This window comes from Podarcis erhardii (assembly GCF_964252035.2).
Source record: "Podarcis erhardii genome assembly, chromosome: Z".
Taxonomy (NCBI): domain Eukaryota; kingdom Metazoa; phylum Chordata; class Lepidosauria; order Squamata; family Lacertidae; genus Podarcis; species Podarcis erhardii.
This window is the reverse complement of record NC_138504.1, coordinates 11015011-11027228: the sequence shown is the minus strand read 5'-3', so window position 1 is coordinate 11027228 and position 12218 is coordinate 11015011. Positions and strand designations below refer to the sequence as shown.

General features: G+C 45.0%; 1 protein-coding gene across 1 annotated transcript; it reads right to left on the bottom strand.

Annotated features, from left to right (window-relative positions):
* Positions 1 to 372: 372 nt before the first annotated feature.
* On the bottom strand, positions 373 to 11905 carry UBE2A (ubiquitin conjugating enzyme E2 A). The gene is made up of 6 exons (XM_081848425.1): positions 11526 to 11905; positions 11170 to 11250; positions 4870 to 4895; positions 3542 to 3631; positions 2495 to 2583; positions 373 to 1693 (listed from the first exon to the last, which is right to left on the bottom strand). Exons 1-6 carry the CDS (start codon positions 11567 to 11569, stop codon positions 1565 to 1567), a joined length of 459 nt encoding a protein of 152 aa, XP_081704551.1. The 5' UTR covers positions 11570 to 11905; the 3' UTR covers positions 373 to 1564.
* Between the last annotated feature and the right edge of the window lie 313 nt (positions 11906 to 12218).

The following is a 12218-nucleotide window of genomic DNA, read 5'->3' as shown; positions in this document are numbered from 1 at the left end:
TACTTTATAAAATAGCATGTGGGGTACCACTTGTGGGAGAAGTGCTATGAGCTCTCCCTTCATGTAGACATTAACAAAGAGGGATGCCTTACGACAACTATATATAATACTAATTTACCATCAAGATACCATGTAAGGCAAAAATCCCGCTGAACTATTCCTTCCACCCCAGCCAGCAAGGTCAGAGAAAATGGGAGCTGTCGTATCTCAACACCCAGGAATATAGGCTCCCCACTGCTGATAGGAAGATGAGGTCAGTGTTCCAAGACTTGTTTCTACAAGATGTAACCATCCACAGTGGATTAAGACAGCTTGATTGAGGATCAACTACCACCAGAAGAATTTGTCATAATAAAAATAGTGATAGGTATCTTCCCTTCAAGAATTTATTTACAAGTAATTGAAAAATGTACAGTTTCTTACATGGGTTACTTGTGCAAAGTTGAACAGATCAATGTACACAGAAGACACTGGTAGAACAGACAAGCACACTGACAGTCTCCTCCCACACTGCTGCTTAAGGTATCCAAAATGTTTGATTTGAGCTTTGCTTTACAAAAATGCTTTTGCAAAGGCAGAACTTGTAAAACTGCACAGGGGTGGGGAAAGAAAAAGCGAAGCATACAGTAGTAGCACTTTTGATCTTGCTACTTTTTTCAACAACATAACAGTAGCTTCTTGATATCTTCTCAAGAGCAGTTTGGATGAAAATTATTTAAGGGAAATAAAAGTTTTTTTGAAGCACTTTGGTTTTTCCTCATTCTCTGTCCTCTTTTACCATTAGTAAAGTTATTGTCCGCCCCTGTCCCATAACCATGTTCAAAAGCTTCGAAAAACAACTAAGCAGAGCCCTACAGAAAGGATACCTAGCACTTAACCTTGAATATGTTACCACACACAATGATAGATCACTTTGCACATGACCCATAGAGCAGACTGCAACCCTCTTCTCTCCTCCCGCCCCCGAGCTTGACATAATAGTCCATTTCTCAATTTCATCTCAATTCCAAATACTTTCATCACATTGTTAAATGGAAAAAAAAAAAAAAACACCAGGCGGAGATAAAGCAGCAGGGAAATCTAGTTCTTCACACAGTACTTACAGATGCACTGAAGCTGATAGCAGCAGTTAAAATGCTAGCACTTGAATCATACTTTAAAATGTATACTGTATATAAATATCCCCTTTTTAAAAATCAAGCTACAGTAAGCATCACTGTGTATAACACAATTACACTTAAAAGCTTAGTGTCCACTACAGAAATGCACAATGCTGCCCTAAGACTGGAGATGGTAAGATCACAGACAGTGGAATTCAGCCTTAAGTAATTCTTTCACAAGTAACCCAAGTACAGTACATTTGACCTCAGGAGGGAGGGGAGGGGGTGCTTTCTGATGTCCAAGGAGAAAGAAGCTTCAGCAAGGGTGGGTGGCAACAGCACAACAGCTATTTTGCTTTTCAAAGTAAATGCAGTGATGCTAGGAGGAGGAGGAAGAGGAGGATGACTCAGACACTTCATACATATATTTTCCTCATCAGAGTGTTCATTTGCATCATCCAGGGTCAACAGTCACGCCAACTTTGTTCTACTATTGCAGAAACCCGTTTTTCATATTCCCGCTTATTCTCTTGGTATAGTTGAGCTGCCTGGCTGTTTGCTGGACTGTTTGGATTAGGCTCATCCAGTAAAGACTGTTGGGGGGGGGGAGAGAGAAAAGAAAAGATGAATCAGCTTCATAATGAGGTTTCACACAATGCAAGCAAAGTGATTAATTCAATGTAGCAAAAGATGCCATGTATATTAGGAAGATCTCTTGACTATTTCAAGCCTGCTGCTTAGCTTGCACCTATCACATTGCTTTTAACAAAATGACATGGACTCTGCACAGGTACTAGTTACACAATTAACAATTATCTTTGTTTCAACAGCAAAGCTTAATGTGCGCAGCGAGCCACTTCTTTAAGCCTACAGGACTAGACTCAGAATCAACTCCGATGGACTGCTCTTCCATCGTTCTAATGGAGAATGGGGGGACAGGGCTTTTGGTCTGCCAGCAGTCATCTTGCATTGGCTTCAGGCAAGACTTTGATGGTGAATGACAGAAGTGTAAAAAGCAAGGGGAGAAGAAAGTACACTCTGAACTGTAAGAATACAGCTCTGCTACACCAAATACACCTAAAAACACAATGGTATAAAAATAGACTAAATATAATTACCACCACTAGAAAAAGATGCAATGCTTTTTAAATGTATAGCTGTTTCAGTTTGTGAAACCATTTTATTGATCTTTTTAAGTACACTTGTGAATACAGTGGATAATAATCACTGAGAAATAAATACGCATTTCCATACTTTCACAAACCCATTTACAGAAATAAAAAGATGGGTCATAAATAATGATGATGGAATCCCATGGCAGATAGAGGTTTCCACCTTAGTTATTACACTGCTTCAAACTGTATTAGCAAGGTCATCAGTAGCCCTGATGTTACCTGTATGGATGTTAAGATGGATGACACATCATAGGTAGGACTCCAACGGTTCTGAAGAATATCCAGACATATACTACCATCTGCATAGACTGCAAAAGGAAATTAATGAGTTTCATAACCAGAATCAGTGCCTTCAAGTTTCTCTTGCTATGTTGTCACTCCCAGCTAATTATCAACATTTCCTGCATAACTATCTTAAGCTGCCCATAGAACAAGCATCTGGCAGCTTGTGCCTCAAATACCTGATTTCAACAAGTTATGGAACAGGCCCCTGGTGAAATGAATTTTTAAAGTTCACCTTGTTTCCACCAACACTTCCTCCTTTATAACCTCACAACTCTGATTATTAAAAAGTTCACAGCATGGCATTTCAAGAAAAGATTTAAAGAGCAGTAATGTGTCTCCTTTCAAAGATCTATGCCAGTCACCCTAGTGACAGCATGTACCCCATTGCCTAATGTGAACTTTCCAACGTAGGATTTAAAATTCTTCATAAAGTGGGGAAGATATAAATGCAAGATGACAAAATCATGTTTAAAAAAAGCCATTAAAAACTCATTTACAAAAGCATCAGCAGCTGTAGGAGTGCTACAAATTTAAATTGGGTGCACTTGGTTAGTGACCACAAGAAAAGTTTCTTCATGCTTCCATCAGAAGTCATATAACCAAAACAGAATCAGCAGACAAGAACTAGGATTATAAGAAATCCTAAAACTGAGCAGGTATTGCTATGAAGTAGATATGGTTTTATTTAAATATGTTCCCCCTTGCCTTTAAAAATTAAATAACCCTACACCTTTGTGATCAAGGAAGTCACTGAGAGAAATAATCTGATTGCACTAGAAACTTGAGAGGCCAGGTAGGATTGAACTCAGCAACAATTAGCATATGGACACACACACACACACACACACACAGAGAGAGAGAGAGAGAGAGAGAGAGAGAGAGAGAGAGTCCAAAATTCCCTGCAACTATCAGTATCAGGTCCACCTCTGTGACCACTACTGCAGTTAAGAAACAAATCGCTTCATTTTAGGTGGTACATACCATTTGGATGAAACATTTTAGACACAAATCTAACAGTAGGTGGCTTGTTTGGATATTCTTCTGTGAATTCTATGGTAAGCTTGAAAGTTCCTGCAATGGGGAGAGGCAAGTTATAAGTATCTTGTTTACAAATGGAAACTCCCTGTTCCCATTGGTCTCAAGTGCAGAAGCACCAACCATTTCACAAAATTCTCTTGGTACATGAGATTCAAAGATTAGTCCACCTTTCCTCAGCCAAATGGCTTTAGGAAGCTCACAGCCAAAGCGTTACTGTTTATGTAGCACCGCAAATGTGAACAGCACATTACAGAGTACAATTAGAAAGGCTCCTGCCCCACGGCTTATATGATCTGACACGGAGAAAGCAGCAGCGCTAAAAAGAGGAAGATTTTGTTTATTTCAGTTACGTGTACACAGGCCTAGTTACAGTAAGACATGGGACCTAAGGAGTTGTGCCAAAGCCATCAAGGAAAAGGTGGGTTCTGAGGGATTTGAAGGAAGACAGGAGTTCTAGATGGCAGTTCTAAGCTTAAGCGGCACCAAGGATAGAGTGGGTCAAGGGAAGCTACAGATATTGAGATGGCTGAGAGCAGGGAGGTGGCGTAGAAAAGAGCAGGAATATGTTGGGGTGTTAAGAGAAGGCAAGGCCATGAAGGGTTCTGATGTGGAAAGTATGTTGGATCAAGGGAAGGGCAAGAAAACAATGTGCAAATTTAAGAAAGACCACTATGTGATCAGAATAACTAGGGATGTGAATGCTGCTGGTAGAAAAGTGCTAGAAAGAGGACTGAGGAGAAGGCCACAATAGTCAAGGTGAGAGGGCATGATACAGTTTTCATCCAAGGGATATATTTGTAACATTCCCTATTTATGGAGACAGCCATCCTTCATGTACCCCAATACACAGGTTATGAAAGATATGATGCTTCTGAACATGTACCCTAAACAGACTTTGTTTACAGGAGTAGCTTCAAGAAAGTTCTTAAGTAAAGGGTACTATTTACACAGTAAGCCTAGTCACCACTTCAAAGCAAAGTGCTTAACTGCAGCTGTCTTATCTTCCATCCAAAGTTTTTCTTCTCCCACACACCTATCCCCTTTCTAGAAAGGGTGGCTGATGGGGGGGAGGAGGAGGACTTGGCATCATCCTCTCTCTGAAACATTTAAATTATACTGAGAGGCCAGGGAGAGATTGCAAACAGTTGAATCTCTGCTTCTGAGCTACACTGATCCATGAAATTCTGATGTGGAATCCTAAGACTGATTAACAATTTGATCACATCACCCTTCTGCCCACTGAAAATGTTTTGTTTTGTTTTAATACTTACCATCTTCAAATGGGGTTCCCTCAGGCCTGAAAGAAGAGAGAGCATGTCAGCATCTTACATTTGGCTTAGTGAAGTTAGTTCATTATTAAACTGGCACTCAGCCTTTACAGAATGACATGTAGCTTAATCCATGCCCAGCACAGAAACAGGGGTCAGAATGAGCAAGGCTTAAGGGCTTCAGAAAAAAGAAACAAAGTTTTAGCAGTTTCACAAGTTCTACACCTGGGTAGTTTTACTTGTCTAAAGTAAAACTGACACCCATTCCCATGCTGCTGCCACCTCTAATTCTATTCTCAACCTAGAAACTATCCAGGACAAATTGTGGGGGTGCCATCCCCAAAGTCTCCATAGCACTGTTTCATTTTAAAATGGCAGAGCTCAGGATGCTGCACACTTGCCGCTGCTCACTGTCCCCAACTCCAGTTTTGCTGGTATTTTTAAATTCAATATAGCAGCAGCGCAAGGGTTGTGCATGGCTCCGAGCTGATGGCAACCAATTTGCCACAAGTAACTGGACATATACTCAGAAAATATTTCCTCCCCTGAATAAAAGAACACAATGCTCAGTGGATTTTGGGTTTTTGCTCAATTTGCTAACCAACCTGAAGATTTCTAGCTAATGTTAATACGTACAACACATTACAGAGCAACATAAAAGAGAAAGATCCCTGCCCTGAGGAATGCAGCCTAAATTCTGTTTGGGAAGGCAGAGACAAATGAAACGGGAAGAATATGAACAAAACAGTCCCACATAGAATCACAGAATTGTAGAGCTGGAAGGGACCCTGAGTATCATCTAGTCCTACCCCCTGCAATGCAGGAATCTGCAGCTGTCCCTTGCGGGGATTGAACCTGTAACCCTCACATTATCAGCACCATGCTCTAACCAACTGAGCTATGCACTACTGAAGCACAGTTTCTGCAGGGAATAAAATGAAAGAACAATACTTCCAAAGGCATGAAAGATACTTCCTACCCCAATATAGTGTTTCCCTAGCCTTTAAGGCAAGGAAAGCTTAGTATCCCATGCAGAAAATAAGGATGTGTATTGGAGGTGGGGGAGGAAATCATTCAGCCAGCTCTTGACTACCCTCGATGGAGGTCACTCGAGGAGCTTTGGCACAGGCTCTACCTAAGTGGCTTTGTTACTTCAGAAGGCATAAACAGCACCTACTCCTTGGACAATCTTACAGCATGTGGTGGTTGCTAAATAGGAGTGAGTGAGCAAGGAAGTTCCCTGGATATGAGAAGAAAAGAATACTTGCTGAAAATTTGGGGCAGGAATCAGCTCCACCACCACAAAAACAGGCTGAAGGGGGAGAGTATCACTGCAGCTTTGCAAACTTGCATAATACGGTTGGATACAGAGGTGGCAGTGCTTTTCTATCTAGCAGAGGGAACAATTCTTCAGAAGCTTGTTGTGGAGTTTCTCAATTAAAAGATCAGTAATGACATAGAAACTGCACTCGGAAGGTTTGCCCAGCACTACTGACTTTTCCCTGCAAAGTGCAGCCAAGGAAGCACATTCATTACACTCCTCAGTTTACTTTCAGTATATGGGAACAGTAAAGTTCAGTCAGTGCTTTATTGATTTGAGTCTCCAACCTAAAGCAAACTCTAGAATCCCCTACAGTGAACAGCAGATCCTTAGCAGAAAAGTATCCCTCTGAATGCTGCTGGGGCAAGGGCCTGAACTAGATGGTCAAATTGTTCCTCAGCCACAAAACTCACAGAGGATGTTCACTAATTTAATTTATTAAATTTCTATACCACCCTTCATCTGAGGATCATTGGGTGGTTTACAATATAAAATACCTACACAGAAACAAACAAAAATAACAACCACCACCCCATATTTCTTAGGCCAGTTACAGCTACTCTCTCACCCTAAATTTCAAAAGTTCACTACAAAGCTAGCAAGACATGATAGCCAACAGTTGTTTCTAGTAGCCTGGCTTGCTTGCTTTCTAGACCACAAAAATTAATGTATATCCCTTGTATAGCAGAAAATAGGGCTATAGGGAGGAGCAATGTTTCTACTGCATGCTTTTAACAACCCTTTATTTCTATACCAAGGTGGGAACATCCCTCCAGATGTTGCGAGACTCCATTAGCCCCAGCCAACGTGGCCCATATTCAGGTATGATGGGAGTTGTAGTCCAGCAACATCTAGAGGCAGTGTTCGAAACTCCCATTATTCTAGGCACATTTTGCAACAGGGAACTTCATTAGCGCAAGCAGTTTCTGAGCTCTGGGAGCAGAACTGCGCCTAAGATTTCAGATTAAAACTGCAGATTAAAACTGCCTTCCCACTTCCAGCTACTCTCCGAAGACTGGAGAAAAGACCCTCTTAAGAATATTAAGGGGGTGGGCAGAGGAAGGACTAGACCACAGGGAAATGAACGTATTACCCTAGACCACAGGGAAATGAACGTATTAGACCACAGGGAAATGAACGTATTGGAAGGGAACCATTTGGATCCCTTCCAATCGGGATTCAGGCCTCACCATGGGACTGAAACTGCCTTGGTCGCGCTGGTTGATGATCTCCGGCGGGCTAGGGACAAAGGTGAGAGCTGTTTCCTAGTTCTGCTGGATCTCTCAGCGGCCTTTGACACCATCGACCATAACATCCTTCTGGACCGTCTAGAGGGGCTGGGAGCTGGGGGCACTGTTATACAGTGGTTCCGCTCCTTCCTCCTGGGCCGTGTCCAGAAGGTGGTGGTGGGGGGTGAGTGTTCAGACCCCTGGGCTCTCACTTGTGGGGTGCCTCAGGGTTCTGTCCTCTCCCCCATGCTTTTTAATATCTATATAAAGCCGCTGGGAGAGATCATCAGGGGGTTTGGACTGGGTGTTCATCAGTATGCAGATGACACCCAGCTCTACCTCTCCTTTAAATCAGAACCAGTGAAGGCGGTGAAGGTCCTGTGTGAGTGCCTGGAGGCGGTTGGAGGTTGGATGGCGGCTAACAGATTGAGGTTGAATCCTGACAAGACAGAAGTACTGTTTTTGGGGGACAGGAGGCGGGCAGGTGTGGAGGATTCCCTGGTCCTGAATGGGGTAACTGTGCCCCTGAAGGACCAGGTGCGCAGCCTGGGAGTCATTTTGGACTCACAGCTGTCCATGGAGGCGCAGATTAACTCTGTGTCCAGGGCAGCTGTCTACCAGCTCCACCTGGTACGCAGGCTAAGACCCTACCTCCCCGCGGACTGTCTCGCCAGAGTGGTGCATGCTCTAGTTATCTCACGCTTGGACTACTGCAATGCGCTCTACGTGGGGCTACCTTTGAAGGTGACCCGGAAACTGCAATTAATCCAGAATGCGGCAGCTAGACTGGTGACTGGGAGTGGCCGCCGGGACCACATAACACCGGTTCTGAGAGATCTGCATTGGCTCCCAGTACGTTTCCGAGCACAATTCAAAGTGTTGGTGCTGACCTTTAAAGCCCTAAACGGCCTCGGTCCTGTATACCTGAAGGAGCGTCTCCACCCCCATCGTTCAGCCCGGACACTGAGATCCAGCGCCGAGGGCCTTCTGGCGGTTCCCTCATTGCGAGAAGTGAGGCTACAGGGAACCAGACAGAGGGCCTTCTCGGTAGTGGCGCCCGCCCTGTGGAACGCCCTCCCATCAGATGTCAAAGAGATAAAGAATTACCTGACGTTCAGAAGACATCTTAAGGCAGCCCTGTTCAGGGATGTTTTTAATATGTAATGCTGTATTGTTTTTAATACTGATTGGGAGCCGCCCAGAGTGGCTGGGGAAACTCAGCCAGATGGGCGGGGTATAAATAATAAATTATTATTATTATTATTATTATTATTATTATTATTTTAGTTGCAGTTCATTCATTTTCAGCTTTGTATTTTTGTTATAAAAATGCACACCTAGACGTTCTATTGTAGCTCCTATAACCTAGGTTTAAGGTGCCATTTAGCTCCTAGCTTTCATATTTCGTTTCTAACACTGGCTAGAGGAGCACAGGTTTCCCATTCCTTTCCAAGACCAAGGCACTGAAAGTGCTCCAATATAAACATGAAACCTGCAGTCTTGTGACCCTGCACTGCCAGCAGCTTTTTAAAAATAAAAACATTGCGCCTGGTGGGGTATATAGGGAGTTTTGCTTTGCTTGTCAACAAAATTAAGATTCCTGGTCACCACTGGCAACAATATTTTCACACCAACCCCAAGTAATCTACTTACAGGTCTGTCACAAGGATAATAGGGAGAGCGATGGAATGACAACCATGTGCACATTCTAAAGCTCCTTAGAGCAGGGGGTGCCAACATGGTGCTCATGAGCACACATGTGCCTGCAGAGGCCTCCGCTGGAGCCCACAAGGTCCTCTTCTGCCCCCAGCAGAAATTGTGCAAATGGATGAAATGGTTGTAAGCACCACACACATCACAGCCTATTCTATTGGGTAGAACGGAATGCTTTTTTAAAGTCTATTTGACCACAGGCCCAAAAAGGTTGGTGATCACTGCCTTACAAGAAGAGATTTTTTTTAAAAAAAATATGGCTAATGCCAGATCTAGTATTTGGAAACTCTCTCACATACCTCTCAGCCTGGATATACAGCCTTTTAGCACTGTTGTGCAGATTAAAAACCAACACCACCTGCCCTCCTTGGACAAAGAGCAAAATACGATTAAGAAAAATAGCTGCTATACTGTCATCCCTGCAGAACCACAGCCCTAACCTCCTTGGACAAAGAGCAAGGCAAGATATGACAATGATAATCATTAAAGCAATAATTATAGCAACACAAACACCCCACCCTGAGCATATTGGAAGGAGGAGCAAGATGCAACTACCAGCACAATAATAGCAATTACAATTCCTACACTTGCATTTTGATATACAGTATGCTGTATGCCGCCCAGAGTGGCTGTGGAAATCCAGCCAGATGGGTGGGGTATAATGATGATGATGATACTATCATCATCATCATCATCATCATCATCATCATCATCATCTTTCTCTTCTTCATGGGATACAAGCTGTTGTGTTCTAATATAATAATAATTACAGCTATTATTCCTATGTTTGGGAATAATGTATGCATATACCTATGTTTGTGAAAAACAGATCAGTGACATCTTGATCACTTGAAGGTGCAGCAAGGCTCAGGAGTTAACACAAATAAGTACAGCGGTGCCTCGCAAGACGAAATTAATCCGTTCCGCAAGTCTCTTCGCCTAGCGGTTTTTTCGTCTTGCGAAGCAAGCCCATTGACGGCTTAGCGGATTAGCGCTATAGCGGATAAGCAGATAAGCGGCTTAGCGGCTTAGAAAAAGGGGGGGAAAGGGGAAAAAAGTCAGAAAAACTCGCAAGACATTTTCGTCTTGCGAAGCAAGCCCATAGGAAATTCGTTTTGCGAAGCACCTCCAAAACGGAAAACCCTTTTGTCTAGCGAGTTTTCCGTCTTGCGAGGCATTCGTCTTGCGGGGCACCACTGTACTACTAGTAGTAAACTGTATTATTAATTAATAATAATAATTATTAATTTATTCAATTTCTATACCATCCATCATCTGTGGCACACAGAGCTGTTTACAATATAAAATACAAACATAATAACATAGCGACAAACAAGAACAATACCCGCCCCCCCAAAAAACCACTCACATAAGCAATTTAAAAGGCCACGGACTGCTTAATTATCCAAAGGGCTGGGAAAAGAGGAATATTTTTGCCTGGCACCTAAAGATGTGGAACAAAAGCGTCAGGCAAGCCTCCCCAGGGAGCGCAATCCACAAAAGTGGGGCCACCACAGAAAAGGCTCGTTCACATGTTTCCACCCTCTGGACCTCTCCCAGAGGTGGACACATGAAGAAGGGCCTCAGGTGATGGATGACTGCAGGGTCCAGATCAGTTCACATGGGGAGAGGCAGAACTGGAAGTATCTCAGTTATCTCACAGAATAATAAGAGTTGGAAGAAACCTTGAGGACCATGTAGTCCAACCCTATGCAATATACGAATATGCACCTGCCCCTTACAGGCATATTGTGGTCCTGAACCATTTTAAGGTTCTATAGGTCAAAACCAGAAATTTGAATGAAACTAACTGGCAGCGAATAGTCAGACCAGGATCAGTGTCATAGGCTCAAACCCTCTTGCAACCTGGCCCTTGAATTCTGCACCAGCTGTCTTCAGAAACCATCTTCAGAGAAAGGGAGGACAGGTTAAATTTCTAGCTCTATTTCTTCTTCTTCTGCCCGTCCCGGTCCCTCTCCCCAATGTTTACCCTGAAGATGGGGGCACTTGCAGGCGGGAGGAGAGGGTCTGCCTACTCACCCGAAAATAACCGCGTTCCACACCATGATGTTGTTCTCCGAGGGAGCCCCGCTGACTCCCGCCGGGGGGTCCTCCTGAAGCCTGGGAAAGGGACAAGGGACACCAGCAGCTCAGTGGCAGGAGTGACAGCGCCGCCTTCCCACCCAGCCTGCGCAAACTGCGTAGCGCTCCCCCCCCCCCCCGTTCTACGGGCGCCCTTCGCTCGCCTGCCCGCCTTGCGCAAGTAGCGCAACACTGCCCACTACGCTAGCGGCGCAGCGCTCCCTCCGCCGCCGCCATGTTTGATCACCTCACCACCTTCCTCGCTCTCCTGCCCGCTCCCCCACTTCGGGAAACCGTCCCTCCGCCGCGCTTACCTCTTGAAGTCCCGCATGAGGCGCCTCCGGGCGGGCGTGGACATCGCGGGGTCGCGGTTATAAATCACTCATACACACCAGCCCCACCGGCCCCCCAGGGAAGGCGGGACAGCGGAGGCGAGAGAGCGGGGCGAGGGCGGCGGCTGGCGAGACTCCGAGCGATAGCCGCCTCTACCACTTCAACAAAGCGCGGGGGGGAGGAGAGAGAGACACACAAACAACGCTGCCCTAACTACGGCGGCGGAGGCTGCCGGGCAATACCGGGCAGCACCACTGCCGTTGCGAGGGGCGGCGCTCCGCGGGGCCGAGTCAGCTCGGGCTGTACCACTGCGCAGGCAACAGGGGGAGCGAGGGGTGAGCTGGGATGCTGCGGCTTGTCTCGCGGGGGCGATACCACCAGAGGGAGGATGAAAGAAAGAGTGGGCGGTGACGTAAAGCGAAGGATTCTGGGCGATACCAAATGGAAGAGGCAGGCGGGGGTGGAAGCCACCCCCGGTGTGCAGCATAAACCAACTATTAGGTACCTGTGTAGGCTCCCTCTCCTCCTCATTGGTGCGCAAGGGACTGGGAGCCGCGCCTCTGGGCGGGGCAGTTGTTTAGGATTACAGCATTAGGGGTTTGATCCTGCACACGGCCGCTGGGATGTAAGCGCCACAATTGTTCGAGGGAACATGTTCTCAAATAAGGAAAGGT

Excerpts from the sequence above, each read along its gene's own strand:
- UBE2A (XM_081848425.1), bottom strand. The coding sequence starts at position 11,569 with ATGTCCACGCCCGCCCGGAGGCGCCTCATGCGGGACTTCAAGAG. Across the intron at positions 3,632-4,869 it reads GGGAACCCCATTTGAAGATG|GAACTTTCAAGCTTACCATA; the intron begins GTAAGTATTAAA and ends TCCCCATTGCAG. Across the intron at positions 2,584-3,541 it reads TAAAATGTTTCATCCAAATG|TCTATGCAGATGGTAGTATA; the intron begins GTATGTACCACC and ends TTCCTTTTGCAG.